Source organism: Bactrocera dorsalis, chromosome 1 (assembly GCF_023373825.1).
Source record: "Bactrocera dorsalis isolate Fly_Bdor chromosome 1, ASM2337382v1, whole genome shotgun sequence".
Classification (NCBI taxonomy): domain Eukaryota; kingdom Metazoa; phylum Arthropoda; class Insecta; order Diptera; family Tephritidae; genus Bactrocera; species Bactrocera dorsalis.
The window spans coordinates 102,241,609-102,269,178 of NC_064303.1; the positions used below are offsets into that span (position 1 = coordinate 102,241,609).

The 27,570-nt window shown below is 33.0% G+C and overlaps 1 protein-coding gene across 8 annotated transcripts in view; it reads left to right on the forward strand.

Annotated features, from left to right (window-relative positions):
• The window catches only part of LOC105231143 (protein bunched, class 2/F/G isoform), a 255,003-nt gene that overhangs the window by 189,203 nt on the left and 38,230 nt on the right, over positions 1–27,570 (forward strand). For all 8 annotated transcript variants that reach the window (XM_049459883.1, XM_019992050.3, XM_019992051.3 and 5 more), the window contains one exon: positions 6,083–6,134. In XM_049459883.1, coding sequence (XP_049315840.1) covers positions 6,083–6,134 — 52 coding nt within the window. The remainder of the gene's footprint in view (positions 1–6,082; positions 6,135–27,570) is intronic.

The following is a 27,570-nucleotide window of genomic DNA, read 5'->3' on the forward strand; positions in this document are numbered from 1 at the left end:
TGAGATTTCTCGAAGCTTTTCGCCTGCAACTGCTGATATCTAGAAACTTCTGCTTGCATACATTTTCGAAACGTACCCAATTTAATTTCACTTTTACAATTATTGCATTGCGTGCGTACATTTTGTGTTTACCCGAAATTTAATTGCCCACTCATCATTCGGCGTTGTCTGTGTTTCATAGCGGAAGTTGGAAATAAAACACAAATCGCAGTTGTAAACGAAAGTTTGCATTTCATAAAGCGTCAGCTCGTAATAAATGTTTATAAAGGCGCTGCAAGGTGGGGCATCTGTCATGTGTCCGTATGTAAACTCTATACTTCGGGGCTGGCATTGCGCTCTCTCTTTAATGGCACATAATTCTGTGTCGAATTTAATTCACACCTCGTGTAAATATTTATTTTGCTTTTAAGTATAGACGAATAATATAGCTATAACAGATTTATGTTTGCATTTGTTGGTTCTAAAATTGGGTAGAAAAGGAAATCGGCGTAGTTAAAAGCACAGCGAAGTAAGATAGCACGAAATGGCGCAAGATATGTCTCAATTTGCTTGTTTTTTTTATTTCTTGTCATGAATTTATGAAATAAATTACAAAATTGTACATAGCCTCAAGACAATGCTTCATAATAATCGAACCTGACGTGTTTTTTCGGTTGTGTCTGTCTGCCTATGCCATTTCATTAGCACGAAGTGGCTTCAGTGCCAACTTAAGACCGTAAACTCATGATTCGTAAAGCTCAGCAATAACGTCTTTACAGATTTCATGCATGTGGGAAGATTCAGCTGATTTAAACCAGCAGCTGGTTGGCGGAAAAGGCTGCTATTAGACTTAGGGAAGGCTCTTGGATCCATGTTTCCAAAAAGGCTGAATATTGGGCTTTATCAATGTGTTAGGGCTAGGTGAATCTTTGTGATTTAAGAGAGGGCAAAATCGACCTAAGGTCTCGGTACATGCCTCACTTATCAATTAAGGGATGCTGGGTATATATGTAAGAGGTCTCGAAAAGGAAAAAAAAATCGCCATAGCTTCGATTGCATACCTTACAATCTAGATCACTGCATCACAGAACCTTCTGCTGGCGATTCATCTAAGTTCACACACCTGCTAGAAGCTTGTGGATGGAGCGAAGCCGTTAAAGAAGAGGAGCAGTGAGCTTTTTCACAGATGGATTGCGAAGTTAAGAGGGAGAGTAGATGGAGGAGTTTTCTGCCGAGAGCTCTCCATCAACTCTAGTTGCAGACCACAAGACGACTGTAGCATCTTTCAAGGGGAGGTGGTTGTCATCAAAGTAGCAGTAGATGTACTTCGAAGATAGGCGAGCAGCTATACTTCGAGTTAGTTTTCCGAAGTCGTCTTGTACTCTGAAATGGGACTTTTGGACCTTCAGTGAGCTAATGAGCTGATGATATTGATATCATCGGCCTCAACACCCGTGCCGTTAGTTCTGCTTTCTCCAGACTGGACAAGGAAGCAAAACGAATGGGTCTGGCAGTGAACGAGGGCAAGACGAAATATCTCCTGTCATCAAACAAACAGTCGTCGCACTCGCGACTTGGCACTCACGTCACTGTTGACAGTCATAACTTTGAAGTTGTAGATAATTTCGTCTATCTTGGAACCAGCGTAAACACCACCAACAATGTCAGCCTAGAAATCCAACGCAGGATAACTCTTGCCAACAGGTGCTACTTCGGACTGAGTAGGCAATTGAGAAGCAAAGTCCTCTCTCGACATACAAAAACCAAACTCTATAAGTCTCTCATAACCCCGTCCTGCTATATGGTGCAGAGGCTTGGACGATGTCAACAGCGGATGAGTCGACGCTGCGAGTTTTCGAGAGAAAAATTCTGCGAAAGATTTATGGTCCTTTGCGCGTTGGCCACGGCGAATATCGCATTCGATGGAACGATGAGCTGTACGAGATATACGACGACATTGACATAGTTCAGCGAATTAAAAGACAGCGGCTACGCTGGCTAGGTCATGTTGTCCGGATGGATGAAAACACTCCAGCTCTGAAAGTATTCGACGCAGTACCCGCCGGGGGAAGCAGAGGAAGAGGAAGACCTCCACTCCGTTGGAAGGACCAAGTGGAGAAGGACCTGGCTTCGCTTGGAATATCCAATTGGCGCCACGTAGCGAAAAGAAGAAACGACTGGCGCGCGGTTGTTAACTCGGCTATAATCGCGTAAGCGGTGTCTACGCCAATTAAGAAGAAGAAGTGAGCTAAGCAAGCGCGGGTCAACAACTAAAACTGGCCAGACCGAACCGAGTTCTTCCGAATTGGCTCTTAGCAAAGCCAATCTCGTCGCTATTGTAAGGGTTCTGACTGGACACTATGCTATGACTTTACGTGAGGTATAGTGTGTATAGAGTAAAACGTGATGGAAATTTCTGGAAACTTTTGCTAAACTGAGATTGAAATTTTGCGGTAGACACATCTTTAACGAAACTAGCGAAATGGCTGGGATTGATATTAGCCGCCTTAATAAATTTGTTGTAAGCTCAAAACGATTCGTCGATATATGAAAAACTGGTGATCCACTTTAACACAAAGGTCTTATATTTGTAAACTGAGATCCAACCATTTTGGATCAACCCTGCGACCTAACCTAACCTAAGCCAGCACATTAGTAACAAACTCCAAATATCCCAAAAAATCCTAAAAAATTATCAGCTTCTCTTGTAATCGTCCAATTAATTGATTCACTTTCTCAAATTATCCTCCAGTTGTTGAAGTGCTGGGAGAGTGTGTGCGATCGCTTACAAGAAACACTTTTGAATATTTTCTTTACCTAACGAAGACTGAAGTTATTCTTGTTTGCATAAAAATTTGGATATGTGTGAGCAATACATTGTGACGAAGATCAATTTCGATAAGCGTTGACACGGAAAATCACCTTAACGTTTCATAATTGCATAGAACTGGCGCTTTTGAATAAATTTAAGACTTCTTGCTGAAGCAACAACCACATGAATTCAAAGTGTGAGAAAATTTTCGTGTCTGCACTTTGCGGCCCATTCACTTTTGGTAATATAAAGTATTTAGTCCGTTGACTGTTATATCATTTTTTACTCATATTGTGAATGCTTAAACAAAAAAATAAAAACAAATATTTTTATATTGCGACCGTGTTGGTTTGTGACACGCCTTCAAATAAGGTGATCGGCCAATTAAAACTTAAAAGTCGCTGCTTGCCATTCAAATACGTTTGATGCTTTTTAAAATGTGTGTCATGACTTGATTTAACTTGATTTTATTACAAATTGTTGTAAACAGCCTTGAAATACTTAAAGTGGTGCTTATTTATTTCGTTTTCGAACACAAATATTGATAAAGTTTAGAATGTATACACACAAGAACCGCACAGACCACATTTCAATTTGCCTAATTTTGTTTAGCTTTTTGACTATTATAATTCCAATGACCCATCGTGCACTTGAGGCAAATCGGAATGCCAAAGTAACTCTGTTTATATTTCATATGCTGCTCTTCCATAGTTTGACTGTTTGTGGCGTTCTAATGTTTCCAAAATACAACATTGCCTTTGTATGAGGGAAAATGCCGAAAACATTAATGCTAATGTGGTCGTATAAAATTATGCTCACCAGATCTAAAGGCTTTGTATAAACATTGTGGCATTAAGCGGTCGCTAAGGCGGTTCAAGGCCGTTTTTTTTTACTGCTAGTTTTTTGAATTACTAGTCATGGTGTTTGCTGGTTTTATTTGATTATTTATTTCATGTTATATGCATACATACAAGTATATATGCTGAATTAATATATTAGTTTTTTCTATAGGAAAATATATTATTGATGGTCATAAAGCAATATAAAGCAGTGCAAACGCATTTGCAAAGTTATATAGAAAACTAATAATTATTGAAATATTTACTTTAAGTCACTAGAATTAATTAATTGAAAGGTAAACTCTCTTACTCTCTTGGACAGACAGTTTAATAAGCGTTGCCGCAAAAATCCTTCGGTTTGTATCTTCTCATTTTCTTTACCATTGTTTATATTGTGATAAAGAAAGTGGGTGTCTACAGACAGAATCACAACAAGATTAAAGTTGTGTGCAAAGGTAAAATATTGTTATTTGATATAACTGTAAATATGTGTTACTCGGCGGCAAGCAAAACCATGTGATCGTTTACAGTTGTTTGAGTTTGGTTGGAGGCCGAAATTGATTAAACAATAATTAAAAAAAAACTAAATTTACATTTCACATTTTTTTTATTGATTAAATAAAAAAAAATTCAACATTTTTTAACAATTTTTTTAAACAATTTCTTTTTACATTTTTTTGTTTTTAATTTCAACTTTTTTTAAACATTTTTTTGTTTTTAATTTTCAACTTTTTTTAAACATTTTTTTTTTAATTCTTTAACATTTTTATTTTTAATTATTTTTTTTTTAATTTCTTTTTATCAATTTGTTTTTAATTTCTTTTTAACAATTTTTTTGAAATTTTTTTATTTTTTTTTTACATTAACATTTTTTTATTTTTAATTACAAGTTTTATATTTTTTTTTTTAATTTTTTTTAAACATTTCTTTAAACTAATTATTTTTAACAATTTTTTTTAATTATTTGAACAATTTTGTTGTTTTTAATTAATATTTTTAACATTTTTTTAATAATTTTTTTTTTAATTTTTTTGTAATTTCTTTTTAACAATTTGTTTTTAATTTCTTTTTAACAATTTTTTGAAATTTTTTTGTTTTAAATTTTTAATTTATATTTTTTTAGATTTTTTTAAAAATCTTTTTTTTACATTTAACATTTTTTTATTTTAAATTACAATTTTTTACATTTTTTTAATTTTTTTTTTTAATTTTTTTAACTATTTATTTATAACAATTTTTTTAACTATTTGAACAAGTTTTTTGTTTTTAATTTATATTTTTTACATTTTTTTTAAATAATTTTGTTTTAATTTGTTTGTAATTTCTTTCAATTTTTTTTTATTTTTTAATTACAATTTTTGTGAATTTTTTAATTTTTTTTAAACATTTCTTTAAACTAATTATTTTTAACAATTTTTTTAATTATTTGTTTTTAATTAACATTTTTTACATTTTTAAATTTTTTAAATAACTTATTTGTAAACTTTTTTTTAATTTTTTAAACATTTTTTTCTTATTTTTAATTTTAAATTAATTTTTTTAATTTTTTTTTTTGGTTTTCATTTTTTATTTATATACATATATAATTTTTAATTTTTTTATAACAATTTATTCTTTGGTTTTCATTTATAAAAGCATTTTTAATTGACAAACCTTAATATTTTTTCAATAATTTAAACAATCGAGGCCACTCAATTAAAACACCTCACCTCCAATGTAAACTTGAAATTCAACCAAAATGCCATTAGCCTACACAGTATCGCTTGATTCTCTAATTTTTTATTAATTTCTTCCATTTTTTATTTTTTGTAATTAATCTGCGCTTCACCCATGGCCACATCTCAAGCCTCAGCTGGCAACTTATTAGTTTTTTGGCATCATAATTTGAAAAATGATTTCACATAATTATAAAACCACATAAAAATTGCATAGCAACTCAATATAATTGCTAAGGAAGTAGTAATTTTTGGCCAAAACTACGTTTTTTTTTTGTGCTAAATCTCATTGGCATGCGAAATCGTTGAATCGTGCGTTGGGATTTAATGGACGGCTATTAAAATGATTGAAATGTGTTGCGAAAATTTCTAGCCGTCTCGGCGGAAACAATTTTGAATTGACCTTAATGCTGTTAGCGTGGTTCAACATTATATATTTCATGTTTTTTATTTTTTTATTTTTTTTTTCAAAATTTAATGATGGATCTATTAGCTAGCGCCAATTTGCATAAAATTTCATATAAACTAGTCGGCATTTGTGCGTTTAGATAACTAAGAGATTTAAATATAACAAAACTGGTTTGTTATACTATATTTATACTATATATATTTTTTAGTTTTTGACAGCTTGCAGTATTTCCTATATACTACATTTTCGACTTATTAATTATTAATTATTACAAAATAGTATTATTTAGCGAAAACTAATGACAAATTTTACTCCTTTTTACTTACAGTGCATCTGGAACAAGTGCAGTTGCGATCGATAATAAGATCGAGCAAGCTATGGTAAGTCCATATACGAAAATTTTCCAGTTATGCTAAAAAATATAATGTTTTTAAATTAAAAGTTATTAGTAATAAGAAATGCTTACATTATATGGTGTTGCGGTGTTCTCAAACTGATGTCATGTTTGTCTGTCTGTATATACTCAAACTAGTCCATCAGTTTTGGGGATATCGAACTGAAATGCTGCACTTGTCCTTTTATCCCCAAGAAACCTCTTATCGGACCACTCTAGTATATAGCCGGTGCAACGATTGGCATAAAGTGCTTGTATGGAATACGTTTCCATTTATCAAGATATCATCATAAAATTTGACATAAGTTGTTGTCGAAAGTGAGCATATGTAATATCCGAAGTAATTGTTCAGATTTGTTTCTATGCCATATAGTTACCATACAAACTAACCTATCGGCAGCAAGTTCTATAAGAAATCTTTTAAGAAGGTATAATGGCTTCGGTGTCTTCGAAGTTTACGTCTTTTCTTGTTTTTTTTGTTTGTTTTATAGATCTTTGTTATTGAATTTTCACTTCTGGCAACTAATTGCTTTAATAATTATTGACAAACGATGTCATTAGACATGTGATGGAGATTATTTATAGTTGCTTCATATTTTTAACCGAAAAGCAGTATTACAAATAGTATATTCTAATAATAAAACAAATAAGTGTGTTTATATTTTCATATAGTGTATGACGTGATATGTTTTACGTCTCTAAGTTCTAATGAAACATCTAAAATTAAATAATCCTCACTATGTGCTTTGAAAATATTTAATTTAACACCTTAAGCAGAGGTGTTGCAGAGCAAACAACTTTACAAACTTAAATGCAATTTATACTATGTAGGTAGGTAAATCATCTTCATCTTCATCCTACGAAACGTACTTTTTCTGAAGCCTTTGCTAGTCCTTTAAGCAGCCAGATTAATTTTTTTTCGGTATAACCTTCAAAACATTCTTCGATTCGGGTTTTATCTTCTCAGTCGTGTCTTAACGACGTCCCCGGATTTGGCTTTTTGAGATTGTTGAATAGCCAGAAGTCATATAGAGACATATCAGGCGAATACGCTGGTTGCTAAACCATGGCATGAGTCAAATTTTTGGAAAATAAGTCACAAAGAACCAATGCAGTATGACATGTTGCTTTATCTTGATTGATAAAACTAGAGTTGTTCTCCCATAATTCCAGCCATTTCACAACATTCAAATTTTTCTTGCTAATAGTTTAGATCGCGGAAGGAATTCATAGTTCCCTATACACCACGATAGTCAAAAAAAACTCACAACATTACTGCGATTTTCGATCGACCTTGCCGTGGGCTTCTCGGCACGCTTTGTACTCGTTGTACCACCTCGAAATGTTTTTTTGTGCCATAGTATGATCACCAAAAGCCTTCAGCAACATTTTCAAAGTGTTCGTACAAGAATATACCTTCCACAAACAAAAATTGGAACAAGTTCTTTGCTCAAGAATCATTGCAAACATCGAAAAATTAATTTCTGGTTATTTATACCGGTTACTCATAATTGCTATTTCGGTAAGCACTAACTATATGATTGGTTACTCATAAAAAAACATGTAACTGGGTAACCTTTTAACAAATAGACACTTGGCAAATGTAGACAGTCCTACCAACAAAAAAAAGTTTACCTGCCTTCCTGATGTCCGCGAGTTTTAAATGACAATTTCAGCTTACTTTTTGATCACAGTAGATCTGGTATATTCCTTTTTTTAAACAAAGTAGTATAAATATCAGTTTTTAGAATCGTTAATTAATAGCTTTTAACTTTAAGTTATTTCTTTTTAGTTACTAATACTGACAAAATTCAGAATACAAATCTCTTCTTATTTGAATTTCAAATTCTATACTTTTACTGAGTATTTTCTGTAACAATTTATAAAAACAAAAAAACAACTTTTTGTAAATCCACAAAAAGTGGGCTTGCCTATAGTATTAGCACTTCAAATATGCATAAAAATCTACTCAAAATCTTTACTGCGAACCGATGAGAGTCCACCTCATTTACAGCTTTCATTATTAGTACACACATCAAACTTACATACATGTACATATGTACCAAATGCTGACGTTGCCAACATTCTAATTATTGGTTTGCCATGCAAAGTGCCAAAGCCAACAACAGCAAAAATAATTAAAGTATGAACGCAGATTGCATTCACATATGAATATTTATTATGTCAGTATATATGCATGTGCTCTCGTGCGTATAGTTGACTTGCAATGACATTAAGCAAGTGTCACGTTGCACACCGATTTGCAAATAAGTTCAATTATCGGAAAGTTACTTAACATTTGCTTAAGATTTCTCGCTCCTCGATTTACGTACTTTGCTCTAAGAAAATATGCTAAGCTTAGTAGAGGCAGCGATTTTCTATTGGCACATTTTAGAGGCCTTTCAGAGGCTTAATGTGGTCTACTTTGACGCATTACTATTATATCATGACAACTTTTTGTTATGTTTTGGGTTTTGATTGTTTTGTGAGGCGTTTAAATTTGCCTTAGCAATTTTTTAAATATGCTTAATGTTAAATCAAGAGCATTCCAAGCTTTTCAATCATTGAAGTTCTACACTTCTATATTTTTATGTACCATATGTGTAACTATATCGTCACCTAAAATGCAGAACTTATTATCAAAAAAAATACAACGAAATTGAGTTTTTTATTGTTTACAATTCATTGTCATACCACAGGTTATGTATAACCAAGTTATAACCTAAATTATAACCAATACTAAAATTTTGCTTCAATATGAATAGTTTTTTTTTATATTGTTTTTTATTGAAATTAAGTTTTTCATAGTTTAAATTTCACTGTCATATTACTGGTTATTTATAACCAAATCATAACCAAACTTATAACCGAAACTTAAATTTTGCTTCAATAAGAATAGTTTCTATTTTACATCGTTTTTTATTGAAATTGAATTTTTAATCGTTTACAATTTTATGTCACATTACAGGTTATGTATAACCAAGTTATAACCAATACTGTAACCAAAACTCAAATTTTGCTTCTATGTGAATAGTTTCTATTTTATATCGTTTTTTATTGAAATTCAGTTTTTACTGTTTACAATTCACTGTCATATTACATGTTATGAGTAACCATATTACAGGTTATGTATAACTAATTTATAACCAAAACTATAACCAAAACTCAAATTTTGCTTCAATAGAAATAGTTTCTTTTTTATATCGTTTTTTATTGAAATTGAATTTTTAATCGTTTACAATTCATTGTCATACCACAGGTTATGTATAACCAAGTTGTAACCTAAATTATAACCAAAACTCAAATTTTGCTTCTATGTGAATAGCTTCTATTTTATATAGTTTTTTCCTTCGCCTGTCAACTTATAAAATTGATGTTACTTTATTTATCTGCTTAGCTATCGAAATGTACTTATATGAGTTCTCTAGCGTATCGAAGAAAGCCTCTTAATTGCGCAAAGCCGCCACTACTTCATTAATTTAAAAGCGTCATTTAATTTATCACTTCAACTTCTCACATACAAATCAATTTTCCACCACATAAATGTGCAGTACATATAATCAATCTTGTATGTATGTAAATATTCGCCTGCATCTCGTTGTCATCGCTGTCGCTTCAGTTGGTCAGTTCAACAAACAGCTCTGAAGTCCGCGTTGTCAGCGCAGGCTTTCCTTTCTTCGGTTGGCTGCACTTGGTGGGCACTGCAAACGGCGGCGCTAACTCCAATCAACACACAACTGCTGTTCATGAGACGCAACAACTCTGTAGCCACTACTGCAGCCGTTTGCTGTTGCACGCCACTTTTTTTTGCAGTGCCGTTGAAAGCATTGTCGCTAAAAATAGCCTTAATAAATTCGCAATAGCAATTTAATTTAGTTCATTGGCTTAAGTTGAGTATCTGTGTCGCCAGCATTCACGCCGCTGACAACAGGCGTGTATGGGCGCTGCGTTCAAGCGCTCAGCATTTGTTATTCGATTGATTGGCTGGTGGTTGTCTGTCCGCACGATCATTGGCGTTGCTGTCAACGTTACTGTGTATTCAGCGCACTTATAGCGCCTGTCTATTTGACGGATACATATTTATATGTATGTATAAGTTTTTTTCGTGCAACTTGTTCTGTAGTCGTTTATGATTTCATGTTAATGCCCACATAAACGCTCGTATGTGTTTTGATGCGAGCAAGCAGCTGGCATTCGCTAGTTAGCTAGCTGCCTAACTCACTTGACTCTCCATACACATATGTGGATACATAGATTCTGTCACACTACCGCTTACTTTGTGCTAAATCATCCGGTGGCTTCCATTCAGCTTTCGCAATTAAATGAATGACAGCCAAGCACACCATCGATGTGTGTTCGTTGTTGTTGTTCCAATAGAAGAACCAAAAAATTCGAAGTAAAAAGAAACCCAATAAATAAAGTGCAGCAGAACTTTCCCGCATGGAAGCTGTATATATGGATATGTATATATATACCCTTAAATACACTGTAGTGAACTCAACCAGTTTTGAACTAGTTCGCAATTCCAGTTACTTAACCGACTATATTTTTCCGCACTAACATTTAATTATGTCCTAGACGACTTAATTTATCAGTCAGAAATATAAGAATTTGATATTAGATCAGAGTGCTTGGTCACAGTGGAGTCGCCTGCAACTACAAAGCTGAAAGGATGGGCACCCTTGCCCCCGTTTTATCCGAAAGCAAGCGAGTCGGTACTCCACTGCCCTCTTGCACTCCAGCACTGGAGCTATTCCTTTCCGCATACTCGATAAGTAGTCAACAATCACAACCTTGGCAGCTGCCGATCCTTATGGTTGAGTGTGAACTGTAAAAGGTCTTCTGAACTCTTATCAAAGCAATCTCGCCGTAATTCTGCGAGTTCTGACAGGACACAGTCCAATAACATGTGTGTTGTGTACGTATATTGTCGAACGCTTTCAGCCAGAACTTTATGAAGGAATGCCGAATGGAATCTTCTAGGTACGTTTGCCAGACGGAGATTGAAATATTTCAATAAATACACCTCCGTCGAACCTAGGGAAGTGCTTGAAGTTGGTGTTAACTTATTTGTGGTCAGCTTCAAACTTTCCCTCGATCTATGAAGTCATCCGTTTTTAGATCTTAGACTATCACAAAGGACCAACGTTCACAGCTGTTCAAACGAGATCCAGCACTATCTTTGAAGCATTTTATTATGTACTAAAACAAACTACTATTAGTATCGCTTTTTGAATTGGTGCAATTAAGCACTTTTTTGGACTAGTTGCAAAAGTTTCAGTTACAAAATACTTGCTCCTCTGCAAACGTTCATTCGTGTACGTTCGTTTTCCTTAGAACTGCTGCTCGCTTCTTGAATTGCATCGGCGGCGCCATACCATTTCGGGAGCTTAGGTTTCACTTATTTATTACATGCATTTGTATGTACATATATATGTCTGTGCGACCGGCAAATACTGACTGCGAAGCTGAAGTTTTTATGTGTTTAGTTGCAAGTGCTTTGTTGTTGCAATTTCTCCAATTATGCAGCATTTTCAGTTTGTTGCAAGCGGATTTGTGTAAAGTTGTAAGATAGTGACAGTGTGTGTCTTGATTAGCCATAGGCGGCAATAGTAGACAGAATTGACTGACATTTTTCTTAGAAAATAAATACTTATGTATTTGTGTATATTTTTATGGCATCAATTGAGATCTTTCTAGGCGTTTATGTTTTCGGTTGTTTATTTTATACTTCTAAAACATTTTATAATACTAAAAATTCACTTACGTTTTCAGCGAAAGTTCAGGCTTGTTATTTCTATTCCTGTTATTTCTTTGGTGAAAGCTCTGAAAGCAACAAGTGAAAGTTGGAAAAAGCTCTTTAGAAAGTTCAATCTTTCTAATACTAAAGATATAACTGTAAAACAAATAAATATTGTTTTTTCGTTGAAATCTCTGAAAGCTGCACATGAAAGCTCGAAAAAGCATTTTAGAATTATTACTTCCATTTAAAAAGCTCTGAAAGCTGCAAGTGAATGTTTCAAAAAGCCCTTTAGAAAGTTCAGGCCTAATATTACCATTTGTTAAATAAAAGTAATATCTAATGAAGATATACATAGCTAGCAAACAAATAATTAATTTTTCTGTGAAAGCTCTGAAGGCTGCAAATGAAAGTTTGAAGAACCATTTTAGAGTATTATTTCTTTTAAAGCTCTGAAAGCTGGAAGTGAAAGTTTCTGAAGGCATCTTAGAGTATTATTACTGTTTATAAAGCTTTGAAAGCCGCAAGTTAAAGCTTCAAAAAGCATTTCAGAAGGCTCAGGCTTTATATTACCATTTATTAATAAAAATAATATACAATGAAGATATAGCTGGGAAACAAATAATTTATTTTTCGGTGAAAGCTCTGAAAACTGCAAATGAAACACAAAGCATTTAGAGTATTATTTCTTTTTATAAAGTTATGAAAGCTGCAAGTGAAAGTTTCAAAAAGCTCTTTAGATAGTTTGAAAAAGCGTTTAGAGTATTATTTCTACAAAAGCTGTGAGAGCCGCAAGTGCAAGTTTGAAAAAATATCTTAAAGACGGGTTGTCCTTAAATTCATTTAATTTTTTCTTTCTCCAAAAGCTTCTAACTACTGTAAAAAATTGTCATAATTGAAAATTTGAATATTTATAAACCTTTTTAATATGCATGGTACAATATCATAGTTATCTCGATCTGTATTGATTTTATAATATTAAAGTAACTCATAAAAACTTTAGTGCTTAAAAAGCTTAAAATACTTCTTAAGCTTTGGTAGAGTTCTAAGACTGTTTTATTGTAAAATGCTCCAAGCTTTCATGTACTAGCGGTGCCTTTGTGATGAGAAAATGTCATATATCCACCCATAAAAACATACATATACTTTCGTAAATGTTAATTTTATTCTTTATGTATTTATAGCGGCAATAAAATGTCGGCCAATTTTAATGGCAATGTTATCATTTTCAAGGTTGGGTTAAAATATTGTTATTTCTAACAATAAGTTGACATTTTATGCCTAATGAGTTTCGAAGCATGTATCTATACGATTTTTTTTTCTTAGAAAAATAACTTAAACTGTTATATTTTTCATTATTTTTTGCAATATGACCACAAAATTCCTTATTGCCTTCAAAAAATTGCCAACAGAACTTTCGCTCAACTCAAAAAGTTGTTTCGCCTTAAACAGTGAGCATTTGTGCTAGTCGCGTTTGCGCTTGTGAAAGTAAGCTTTTCCAATTTCTAAGCTATTTTCACTTTTCTAGCAACAGGATGCAAGCGCACTGCCTTCAATGAATTCACCATTGACATTTGTGTCATTATCATTCTTTTTTTTTGGAATCTAACGATCTTTCTTCATAATTACAAGACTTCAGAGCAGTCTGTTGAGTTTTCTCTTGTTACATTTTCATATTTATTGAAGTGTTGTTCAGGCAATAAAATCTTCCAATATTTTCAATGCCTTTATAATATTTTTGCTTATCACTTCACTCGCTTGCGCTGAGTACTTAACAAAGCAATGGCGCTTATCAGCAATTAACATTTGAGCAATAATCACGGCACTTAGCTTATTTGGTATAATGTAAAATGTCGTTCGCTTGCCTGAAGGTGTTGTAATATAATTTATTATTCTACAATAAATAAAATTAAAATTGATTTCATTACATATACACACAAAATATGTATGTATGTATGTATACTAAAGTTTGTACGTTGTAAATATATTTACAGTAGTAAATATGTTTTTAAATTTGCTGACAAGCCAGATGTACAATATTTACTGAGTTTGTGTACTTACAATACAATAAGCTCCTGTTTTCCTACGTGCAAAGAATTTGTTCGCTTTATCGCCAGCACTTCATGTGGAATTCATGTAAAGTTAGTCATATTAAAATGCCACAAACAGTGCACCCTTCAATCAATACATTTTTTATACCCCGAATATACCCTATAAAATATTTATATGTGTTAAATGAGCAGAATGTAGAGCTGAGTCGATATAGTCATTTTCGTCTGTTCCTCTGTCTGTATAAGCGCCACATAGTTCCTCAGTTTTTGAGTTATTCAGCTGAAATTTTGCATACGTTCTTTTCTGATCAAGCAGCTGCCCATTTATCGGAAACGAAGATAACGGACCACTATAGCATATAGCTGTCATACGATCTGAACGATCGGAATCAAGTGCATGTATAGAAAACTTCTTTATTTGTGAAGATATTTTCAAGAAATTTTGTGAGAATCATTGCATAAATCATTAGTACCATCTCCAAAGAAATTGTTCAGATGGCATCTCTGTATCATATGGCTGCCATATAAACTAATCAGCCAAACTCACGCCCTTATATAGAAAACTTTTTTATTTCGCAAGATATCTTAACGAAATTTGGCATAGAGTACATTCCAAGGTAACTCTACAATCTCCAAAAAAAATGTTGAGATGGCATCTGTGTAGCATATGGCTGCCATATAAACTGATCGGTCTTACTCAAGTCGTTGTATGGGAAACTTTTTTATTTAGCAAGATATCGCCCCGAAATTTAGCATAGATTATTATCCAAAGTAGCTCTACAATCTTCAAAAAAATTGTTCAGTTCGGACCGCTATAGCCTATAGCTGTCATACAAATTAACCGTTCATGTTCCTTTGAAGAATTTTTTATGCAGGGTATTATAGCCTCAAAGCAAACAAAATTAACATTTTTTCTTGTTTTATGACTCGTTCGTTTTTTATCGATATATATTTTTTAAATATTTTATGAACATGTTGTTGCACTCTTATCGTTAACGAGTTATCAGCGGCGCGCAAATGCGCATTTAGTTCACACAGCAACAAAAATGACGATAAATAAATACATTATTAATATTTTTGTATGCCAAATAAGGAGGCGCGACTACGAGATTAATGTATGATATACATACATGCATATATGTATATATATAGTATGTGCTTTTTTATATTTTATCTGCACAATTTCGTCGTCGTTCTTTACTATATAGTACAATACAATGTTCGCCTATTTTTATATATTTTACATCTATATGCTTATGTTTTATATATTTACATAACTGTTAATATTTTTACACACCCACTTTTGTGATAACTACGCAGTGCTACCATCTGCAGTTACTTTAAATATTCAAAATTTATCTTCATGCGACTGTTGCAACAACCTTGGCACATTTCTAGCCACATGTGCGCCGCATCTGTGCTACAAGTGCAGCTGGGTGTGATTGCAGAGCATTTTTCCAATTCTGAGTTCACATTTTAAGTCACGCTACCATCTAATGATTTATAATAAATCGTTAATATTTTTAATTAGCAATTTTTATTTTATATTCAATTGTGAAAAAATATATATAGCAGAGGTGCTTATATAAAAGTTTGCTTTTGTTGGAAAAAAAATTGAAAAACTTGAAAGCAAGTTTGTGCTGTGTCTTCTTAATTTATTTATGTTTTAGCAGACTGCTTGACTAGCTGTTTCAACTAGCTGGTTGCAGTTAGCTAATTAGTTAGATTTCTTATCAAGCACTTATAAGCTGATAAGCCATAAGCTTTTGCAATTAAAAGCTTATCTAAGTGATTGAGCAATGCTTGTTTTGAATGCTCAAAGCAGTAGCTAGACATAAATGAGACTTAACAAAATTAAAAAATTTATTTTATTTAAGGAATTATTGTTTATATATTTTTTAATTATTTTTTTCTTTCAAGTTCTGATAATATCCGTTGTTAGCTTTCTTGGGTAAATTTTTTCAACTCGTTGACTTTCAGTTTTCATGGAATTGCATTTGTTTATGTTGTCTATACAGAAAATAAGCCATATAAAAAAGCCAAATAAAATTTCTGTTTTAACTCCATCAAAAGTAGTACGTTAAGTTTGCGCAAGAAATTTTTACAAATAATTCACATTCGTGCGCCGGTTTTCCATTGATAAGATAAAAATAATTATGATGACCTACTATTTGTTCAAGTGCTTTGACAATGTTTTGAAAAACAAAATTTCACTAGTTTAAGTAAAAAGACAAGGAATTTTTGTTTTCAGCTGCCAACTTTGTAAACAAACAATTAAGTCCACAAATACCACAAATGTCTTTTCGGTATTTCCATAATGTACTTAAAGAAATGTATGGTTTTCATGATAAATATTTATGTCTTTTGCACATATATATATTTTTTTTTTTATTATTTTAAGATAACTTTCGTTAATGGAAAGTTATTGAAAACGCAGTAGTATAAGTATAAGTATGCAAAAAAAATATGAAGACTGAGTAAAACAGGAAAAATTTTAACTTCGGCTGTACCAACGCTATAATGCCCTATACGGATGCTTTTATTAAAACATAAAAGGGTATAAAGTGGTATTTATCTGGTTTTCCATCCATCAGTTTGTATGGCAGCTATATGCTATAGTTGTCCGATCTGAAAAATGTTTTCGGAGTTTATACCGTTACCGTTGTTTAATACTATGTGCCAAATTTCATGAAGATATCTCGTCAAATAAAAAAGTTTCTCATACAAGGACTTGGTTTTGATCGATCAGTTTATATGGCAGCTATATGTTATAGTTGGCCGATTTGAGTCATTTCTTCTGAGATTGTGACATTGTCTTGGACAGTAATCTATGCCGAATTTTGTAAAAATATCTTGTCAAATAAAAAAGTTTCTCATACAAGGACTTGGTTTTGATCGATCAGTTTATATGGCAGCTATATGCTAGAGTTGTGTGTTCTTATCAATTTCTTCGCAGGTTGTAGCACTGCCTTAGAAAATAATCTATGCCAAATTTTCTGAATATACCCCGCCAAATACAGAATTTTTCCATACAAGGACTTGGTTTTGATCGATCAGTTTGTATGGCAGCTGTATGCTAAAGTGTTCCGATATCGGCGATTTCGCCAAATTAACTGCTTCTTGAGGAGAAATGAACTTGTGCAAAATTTCAGATCGTTATCTCGAAAAACTATTGCTTAATATAGAGGAGCATAAAGTATTGCAACCTTCATACAATCCGTTGCACTTAAACTATAATCTAATGCACTACATATGAGTTTAATATTATTTTTTCTAATAAAAAATGTCTACTGCCAAATCGGCTATGCAACATTTTCGAAATTCCTTGTTAGCTCTAGTTTGGCAAGATTTTGCACAATTAATTGAAGATCAAAACGTGCAATTAAAATTTAAATTGAAAACAAATTCAACTGAAATTCAACTATGTGTCATGTTGCGTTTGTCTTTTTTCTACACGTTTATTGGCACTGTTTCGGGGAATTGTAGCAACAATTATCCCAGCGCTGACACAATTCGGTTCCCATTGCTTTGACACTGCCCTTCCGTTCTATTGGTGCTGACGTTGTCTTCCAATGACCAAATGAGATCAAAGCACCCGCCTTATTTTGTTTTAATTAGTAAAAAAAAGGCAGCTTAACGTATCGATATTTGTGTGGTCGATTTGCTGTTAATTCAACCATAGACTCTTTCGATTTAAAGCAAATTGTAAAATGGTACAATTTTAACATGCCAGTACGTGTGTGGCGGTGTGGCAGTGTGTCGGCGTGAGTGCACCATTTGACAGCTAGACACTTGTCATTTGTCTTCATTGACGTCAATACAATTTCCTATTTGGCTACTTGAATGAATGGGCGGCTATTGACAAAGTCAAAGTCACTAAACAAGCAAGTAAGATTATTGGTACGAAAACCTACATACAGACTGTACTCATATCGAGCTTTTAGTGTTACTATTTGCCTGCCAAAAGGCGTCATAAAGTACACGCTGCTTGATAAACTGTCACATATAATGCATAGGTCACGCATCGCGCGTTTAAATGCAAAAATAAGTAATATTTTAATTTTGCATTGATTTCTAATAAAATTTTATTTTAAATATTTCTTTGTATCTACCATAAATATATTTTATGATATTAATATTGATACATTTCAAAGAAGTAAAAAAAAAAACAAGAAAAAGCTATTAATTTCGACTGCACTGTAGTTAAAGCTATAGCTCGCCTTCAAACGGATGTATTTTGGCTACCCAGAGGATATTTGGTCTAAGACCGGAGGTCGTGAGTACGTGAACTTCTACGCATGGCTCCATCCTCTCCATAATACCCTTCACAAGGTATAAAATGGATATAAAAAGTTTTTTTCTTGATTTTGATCGGTCAGTTTACATGGCAGGTATATGCTACAGTAATCCGATTTGAAAAGTATTTTCGGTGATTGTAGCGATACCTGTGGCGAATTTCATAACGATACCATGTCAAATAAAAAAGTTTTCCATATAAGGATTTGAGTTTGCCCCATCAGTTTGTATGGCAGCTATATGCTGCCTGATCTAAACAATTTTTTCGGAGGTTGTCTTCGATTATGATCTGTGTCAAATTTCGTAAAGATACCTTGTCAAATATACAAGCTCTTCATACAAGGATTTGATTCCAATCGTTCATTGTGTATGGCAGCTATATGCTATAGATGTCCAATCTGAACGATTTTTTCGAAAATTGTGGGGATATTTGAAATAATAATCTATGCAAAATACCGTGAAGATACCTTGTCAAATAAACAATAGTTCCATACAAGAATCTAACTCCGAAATTGGCATACCCCGTCCTTCTACAGACAAACTTCGTTACTTTGCAATAAAAAAAATTCAAAAAATTTTATTTCCGTATCTCGTGCACCCAATCACTAGTTTGTCTTTTAGCCCCTAGATATACGGTCTAATTAATATATATAATATATTTTAATACCATTTATAGAATAAATTCTCGTTATTTCTTGCCAAAATACTATATAGCGTGCAAATTCCTCGGTACACTCATTTATGGCATGGGTTTTAGAACGCCGTAGCCGTCGCCGTTTCGCGCAAAAATTTACGTTTTTCAACTCGTAAATTTTACTTTTCTTCCGACTTGCTAAAAATATCAACGAAATTGACAATAATTTCGCCACAAAACCGCCCACACATACAGAAGCTGCCAGACCGAGAGGGAAATGCAACATAAAAATGCAGCAATAAACTTAAACAACAAAGCGATTCGTCAAAATCATCAACCTTGAAGTGAAAATGAAATTTCACCTTGTCGCCGACAATAAAATCCTTTTCGTTGAATTCTGTGCATGCGAAAAGAGTCGCAATTGTTTAGACACGCCAACAATACAATTAGCACGAAAAGTTAGAATTTCTGCAAATTAAAACAATTTCAAGGCATTTCATTAAAAAAAATAAGAACAAAAAAAATTTCGTACTAAAATTCAATCTAAGTCAAAAGGTGACTAAGCGGAATTGTTGCTGCTTATGCACCTTTGCTATTGCATAATTGCTAGCTGCGCAAATACACATGCATTAGTTGGCGAGGCACGCCCACAGTTCTCAGCCAATACAAAATTGTCTATATTGACATCATTTTATTGCTTTTGCCTTCTTAAAGCGCTGCTTAATGACACAGCGGGGAATATTACATTTTGCGGAAGAATTACAAAGAGAACTTATCTCAATATTAGTAGTCTTAGTTGGCCGCCTGTGGTGTAATTACACTTCTAGTTATGTCACGTCCTACATGACGTATACGCAACTATTTATTTTTTTTTTATTTTTTTTGTCTTTAACTTTAAACAGCTGATTCATTGTCATTTGCACAAAGTTGTGATGAAATCTAATAGTTTTGTTATTATAGCTTTTTAAAGTAAATGAGCAAAGTCATGTTTATTTTAAATTTCACTGTAACTACTTAAGGCTGCTGCACTGCAAAATTATATATCACCTATGTATGTGCATATGTACAAGTGCATGTAATATAACTCCGTAGTCATTTATGTGTCAGTTACCTATGGCACTTTGAAAAAGTCAGCAAGCGTTGTGTATTGTTTACAACTCATATGTTCACGTATATGTGCTTGTAATGGGAGATTTTATATTTCACGCAGTCTTAGTTTTTGCTACACTGACTCAGGTAATGTTAATGGGCGCTGACGTCAATATAATCACAAGATCGCACACCCAGCAATTGTTGTAAAAACTCCAGCTCCCATTCACACTTAAATGCAAAAAATTATTGCTGCGAAACAGCTGAGAAACTGCACTTTCATATCGCGTTATCGTAATTCAGGCAGGTAGGCGGTGAGAGGCAGAAAGAGTTTGAATTTTAAATTGTCAGTATTCTCAAAAATTAAATTCCGATATGAACAATATGTTATTACTAGATTGTAGCGTTGTCTTTGACAAAATTCGCGACGATACCTCGTCAAATAAAAAAGTTTTTCATACAAGAACTTGATTTCACCGCTCAGTTTTTATGGCAGCAATATGCTATAGTGGTACGATCTTAGTAATTTGTTAGGAAATCGTAGCGTTGCCTTCAGCAAAAGTCTATACCAAATTTCGTGGCGATATCTCGTTAAACAAAAAACTTTTCCTCACAAGAACTTAATTTCATCGGTCAGTTTGTATGGCAACTATATGCTATAATGGTACGATCTTAGTCATATGTTAGGAAATTGTAGCCTCGCCTTGGGCAAAGCTCTATGTCAATTTTCGTGACGATATCTCGTTAAACAAAAAACTTTTCCTCACATGAACTTAATTTAATCGGTCAGTTTGTGTGGCAACTATATGCTATAATAGGCCATTAGCGGCATTAGCAGGTTTCTTGGAATGAAAAAAAACGTAAAAAAATAAATATTTATTTATATACTTATAGGCTCTCCGACTTTTTCTTCTCCCTTTACAAACTTCATGAGAAATTTAATATATTATGTTCAGGGTATAAAAATTAAATTAGACCAACTATCTTCAAGAGTGAGAGGATGCATTCATGTGATACCCTATTTTTGTAAATTAATTTTTTTTATTAAAAAAAATAAAATAACACACTCTCTACACTTTAAAACTATTTTTGGCGTGACGGTGTGTTGTGGATTGAAGTGTTTTTACTTATTCATCCTTGCACTTCAAATAATAAGGCTATTGCTTGATATTCTATCCTGAAGCGTATTTACTTTCTACCATATCACTAACGTTCCTCGATATGTAGAATCTTAACACATGCTAGACAAGTTGCATATTAGAGCTTTGAAAGTAACATGTGTTCTCCCAAACCCACTTGCAATAAATTTTTCATTGCCCAAGACTTACGAGTATATACATACACAATACATACTTACATAAAGCTTAACTCACTAAAAGTAAAAGGCACCCATATCATTTGTGAGCTATTTAAACGCTGACTGACCACCTACAACGGTTATTAAAATAGGCGCTGACCGACATTTAAGAAAAAAATTCATTGCGTTCACCAATTGTAATTATACGCAATTCGCTCGCATGCAGCCTCACAACTTTTCGAAGTCAAGTTGCTATTTACTAAGGTTGTTGCTAAGTGTTTAAAAAGCCGTCTAGCAAGTCATTTGCATTTGTTCTCGTTGTAGACACAGTGGTGCTTAAAATTAATGGTCCCCATAAAAGTGCGTGCACACGCACATACATATGCGTAGCTGTCCCAAATGCAGCTGTTTCGCTCACTTAAAAGTCGCGTCGCTGTAAATATTCAGTTCAGAATTACATACATACATATACGAGTACAACTCGTCGTATTTTAATTACTTGCACGACAACATTTGACCAACACATGTGTTTTATGTCTTGCAATAATTTATGCTGACTGCCAATTTTACTCGCGTCTATGCATTTATGCCGTTTGCTTTGTCGTGTCTTATTTATTATTTATGTTAGTGGCGTCCTTGCACAGTACCCCCAGCCAGCCTGCCGCACACACTCGTTTGTTCACCACTCACTCACTCGTTCGCTTGTTGCTTTGGGTTGTAAAAATGGCAATGACGGGCACCAAAGCAACTTAGTCTAATGCAACAAACAAAAAAAAACAATTTAACTGATGCAACATCACTGCAAGGCAAACTATGCGACCACCAAAGCTAGTTAGTACAGGGTGTTGTCAGTTTTTTTTTATACCCTATACTGTTTTTATATTCAGTTTGATATGAAATTTGCAACACCGCGAAGGAAACATCAGAGACCCTATAAGATATATACGAGCCTATATGTAAATTATAAAATGAGTCGACTTTTCCATGTCCGTCTAACCTGCCGTCTGTAGATACGCGAATTTGTCTCTCAGTTTTTGAGATATCGATTGTGTATTTTGCACACTTCTTTTTCTCCTCAAGCAGCCGCTCATTTGTTGGATTCGCCGATATCGGACCACTATATTACATAGCTGTCATATAAACTGAACGATATAAATTAAGCTTTTGTATGAAAAACTTTTTTAGTTGAAAAGATATCAGCACGAAATTTGGCATTGTTTAATGTTTTAAGACTTCACTACAATATCTGAAAAATTTGCCAGATCGAACCAGTATATCATATAGCTGTCATACAAACTGACGGATCAAAATCAAGTCTTGTATGAAAAACTTTTTTAGTTGAAAAGATATCAGCACGAAATTTGGCATACGTTAACTTTTAAGGCAACGCTACAATACCTGAAAATATTCTCCAGATCGGATTACTATATCATATAGCTGTCATACAAACTGAACCATCAAAATTAAGCTCTTGTATGAAAAACTCTTTTATTTCAAATGAAAACTTCACGAAATTTGGCATACATTAAGTTTTGAAACAGCACTACAATATATGAAGAAATTTTCCATATCAGACAACTATATCATATAGCTGTCATATAAACTGAACGATCACACTCACGTCTTTATATGGAAAACTTTTTAATCTGACAAGATATCTTCACGAAATTTGGCATACATTAATTTTTGAAACAGCACTACAATATCTGAAGAAATTTTCCATATCGGACAACTATATCATATAGCTGCCATACAAACTAACCGATTCAAATCAAGTTCTTGTATATACATAAAGCAGTGTTTTATTTGACAAGATATCACAGTTATTATAAAATTTTATGGCAAAGCATTGAAATCGAGCCAGACTTCATTGAGAAATCACTTAAAACATCATTACATCTGGCAACACTGCGAACTTGTATTTATTATTACGACTATTTACGTTGTATTACTTAATACACTAAACATTGCGTGTTTGCATTCCTCACGGACACACACACACACGAACACAGGCGCCCTGTTGTTGTTGGGTTGGCTTACTGTCTGTCCAGCCAGCGCGTAACCGGCATTTATAAAACTTATGTCAGTCGCATGCATGCGCCGCTGCTGGTGGGAGATTATGTAAAATAGGTGAATTGAACTGCTTATTAGTTAGCATATGTAGTCATGGCTGTTGTTATTCTTGTTTTTACGCTTGCTTTTATTTGGTATGTAAGTCAATAGTGTGACGTCTTGCGAAAATGTAGGCGAATGCCTCATGACATGCAACATATCTACGTATGTGGCACGTTTTACCTCGTAAGCGACTATAAAAAGTTATGAGGTAAGTTAGCAGGTAACTGTGCAAGCGTCATACATGCAGACATAATTATGCACGCTGTCTATATGTATGTATGTAACAACTATGTTTTTTGCGCTTTGGGAAGTGTGATAATATTTGGCCACATATGGATTGTTATGAACACTTCCAATTCATTTTTATTTATGTGGAAGCACTTTTGTATCTACAAACATAGATATGTACATATCTGTAGCTCGTTTATATTCGTGCGTATTGCTTAGCAGTTCGTTTAGCTAGCTACACTTGCTGCAAACAAATTTCAGCGGCGTGTTTAAAATAAATCATTGAACTCTTCTCGCGCAACGTCGTCGTGTGTACATATGTATGTATGTATGTATGCATGTATATGATATATATAGACTTACGTGGCAAGTCAATTAAAATTTCGCTTTTGTTTGCGATTTCCTTGAGCAATTTTTCAATTAAAAATAAATCGCCGAAATACTGCTACAACTACAATAAACACAAGGCAACAACAACATTCGATTTCAAATCTATGCGGAAATGTTTGCTTCATTCTTCTCTAACGCAGCTGTGCTGTTATTTTTCGCACAGTCCTAAATTCCTAGTCACTTTTTCGCAGTATTATTGTTATTATACCGTTGTTTCGCAGGCCATAAATTAGTTTTTAGCATGAGCTGATAACAAAACAAATTTTCGTAAAGCGTGTGTTCGAAAAAGTTGTCTTAAAAATGGCTATGCATGTGGGTGTGTAGTTTTTGGGTTCAACAACACGTTTAGAATACAAAGATTTTGAACACACGTGCTTAGCAAATACATATGTATGTTTTTACAGTCCCTTTCTATTTTTCAAAAATTTAATTGTTCACTGACTCGTTCTTTAATTTTGATTAATTTTATGGTGGCGGCATTAGCGCATTAGTCAAAGTTCAACGATTTGCTGGTGCTTAGTATAGACATGGAATGAACTAATAATTTGTTCCAAGGCCTTAGTGCTGTGAATTATTTATTTATATTTTTCAAAAAAAGACGTGCGATTATTTTTTGCCTTTGAATGTAAATTTTATTTAGAAAAATTGTAAAATGATTCGAAAACGTTCAACAGAATATTACTTTCATACAGAAAAGAAAAATAATATATAGAATTTTTTTTTATTTAGCAAGATATCTTCATGAAAATTAGCACAGATTATTGCTCAAGGCAAAGCTTCAATCTCCGAACATATTGTTCAGATCGGACCACTATAAGATATGGCTGCCATACAAACTGACCGATAAAAATTAAATTTTTGTATGGAAAACTTTTTTATTTGTCGAGAGATCTTCACGAAATTTGGCATGGATTATTGTCTAAAGGTAGTCCGCAAATTTCGAACAAATTTTTTCAAATTGAACCACTATAGCATATAGCTGTCATACAAACTGACCGGTCAAAATAAAGTGCTAGTAAGGCAAACTTGTTATTTGACAAGATACCTTCACGAAATTTTGCATGGATTATTTTTCAAGTCAACGTCGCAACCTCCGAACAATTTTTTTCAAATTTGACCACTATGGTTTATATGTAGCTGCCATACAAACTACCCGATCGAGATCAAGTTCTTGTATGAAAAACTTTTTTATTTTACAAACTATTTTCATGAAATTCTGCACGGAATATTGTCCAAAGCAAAGGAATATTCTCCGAATATATTGTTCAGATCGGCCCACTATAAGATATAGCTGTCATACAAACTGACCTATAAAAATCAAGTTCTTGTATGGAAAACTTTTTTATTTTGCAAAATATCTTCACGAAAGTTAACACAGATTATTATTGAAAGCAAAGGAATATTCTCCGAATATATTGTTCAGATCGGCCCACTATAGCATATAGCTGCCATACAAACTTACCCCTCAAAATCAAGTTCAAAATCTTGTATACTCTTTCATGCTATAGGAAAAACATCTATGAAGGGCATAAAGGCAAAGTTTTTTTTCCTGTTTTACTTGACTCTGATTGATTAACATTTACTTACTTTTAATTATCCACTATACGTGCTTCACTTACAACACAACCCACGCTCTGTGTGTTTAAACCGCTTAGTGGCGTCCATTTTTATATGCAGGCAATTTTATTACAGCCGTTTGCATTTTTAATTAATTTATGCACATAATACTTATAGCATTTAAAAACATTTGAAAAATTCATATCGCGACTGGCACCACATTTTACTCGATTGGGTCATTTGTTTACCTTTCCGTTGATTTTGTATTCATTTGTCATCTCGCTGCCTTCGTATTTGTTTTGCCAAGCTGTCGTTATTTTCACATTAGTGAAATATTAATTAATAGGGGCAACAAATCAAAGTAGGTGAAATGTTTAATTTGCATGTTTACTGACGTCAGCAAACAAAGCAAACAAGAAGGTGGTAAAAATACACACAACACTAATATATAATTATTTTTAATATATATATTTTTTATAGAAAAGTTTTTATATCCATCGTTCTAATTATTGAATCGGTATAATTTAAAAACACAGTAAAAAATCGCAAACCGTGAGGCTTGCGTTAGTATATAATACTCTCTCAAATACCACAACCACAAAGGTTGTCAACAGTGTTTATAAATATATGTAAATAATATAATAAATAACTGTATATATGTATAATATATATTTCTAATTTTTTGTCAATATCAATATTTAATATTGAAGTGATTTATTAAATATGTAAATAGCGGAAACAATAAAAAGTTTTGAAGCACCATTAGTCCGCATATAAATTCAACAGACGCTTAAAGTTATTGTAAATAAAACTTAACAGTCTCAAAACCGGTGCGATGGCGCCCATAACTGGCACTAAGTTATTGCTTGTTTTGTTTGAAATTTTATGAATATTTAATTAGAAGTTTTCGATTGTTTGCGCCAAAGCCAGCATTGTGCCCTTTTGCTCATATGCTTATAAACTTATTTACATATTAATATGCACAAATACGCATATACTTATAAAAAATGTGTAAACATGTTTTTTTTTACATTTTTGATTTCGCTTAGCTTAAAGTGTTTTTATAACTTTTTAAAATTTATGAGATTTTCATTCATACATATATACACAAGTGCATATTCGCTATTAAGGGGTGTGGTCAGAAAGCTTAAAGCAAGTATATGCTTCTATGTATGTATAGTAAATATTATATATCATACTTATACATATATGTATGTGTATATAAGGGTGGGTATAAAGAAAATAAAAATATATTGTTAAAAATATATATTGTTACTCTGAAATATGGATCTTAGAACTAAAATTTATAAGAAAAAAATATTTTTCTCTAAATAATTAGACTTCCACCGTTAGTATCTTGTAAACCGTTAGGTTTACGAAAAATCGTACGAGACCATTTTGTATTAACATTTAATTTCCTACAAAATCTGTGAAACGAGATATTTTTTGCAAATAGTTGGAAGCGAGATTTTCCTTTTATTAAGTACTAATACTTGAAGAGACTTTCGTAGAGATATCTTAGACTTATTTATCAGAGTACCAAGCGAAAAATAAACATTTTTCTACCACTTCAATGTACATATAAACATATATTTAGGAAAATAAATGAATATGGTAGACGCACTTATACATTGTGACAAAAAAGTACCAGGAAATTTTGCATAAAACGAAAATATTTAATTCTTTATCAATATATATTTTGTCACCTTCATAGTAATCCCCACCAGATGTAAATACACTTGTATCAACGAGTTTTTCAGTACTCGAAACACTTTTCATAACTTCATCATACTTTTTGTGATGACCCTTAGAGCTACTTCATTGAATTTTGTTTTATCGCTTTGATCGACTGAAATCGGGTTCCGATCCGATGATTGTTGCATGTCAAACTCATAAATCCATATCTCGTGGGCAGTTATAATGTTCTGTTAATGATTGTGGGATCGGAATTCGATCAAGCATATCTAAAGAAGCTTGTTTACGATACTTCTTTATCCGGACGAGTCGAGCAAAACGCGTTTCTTA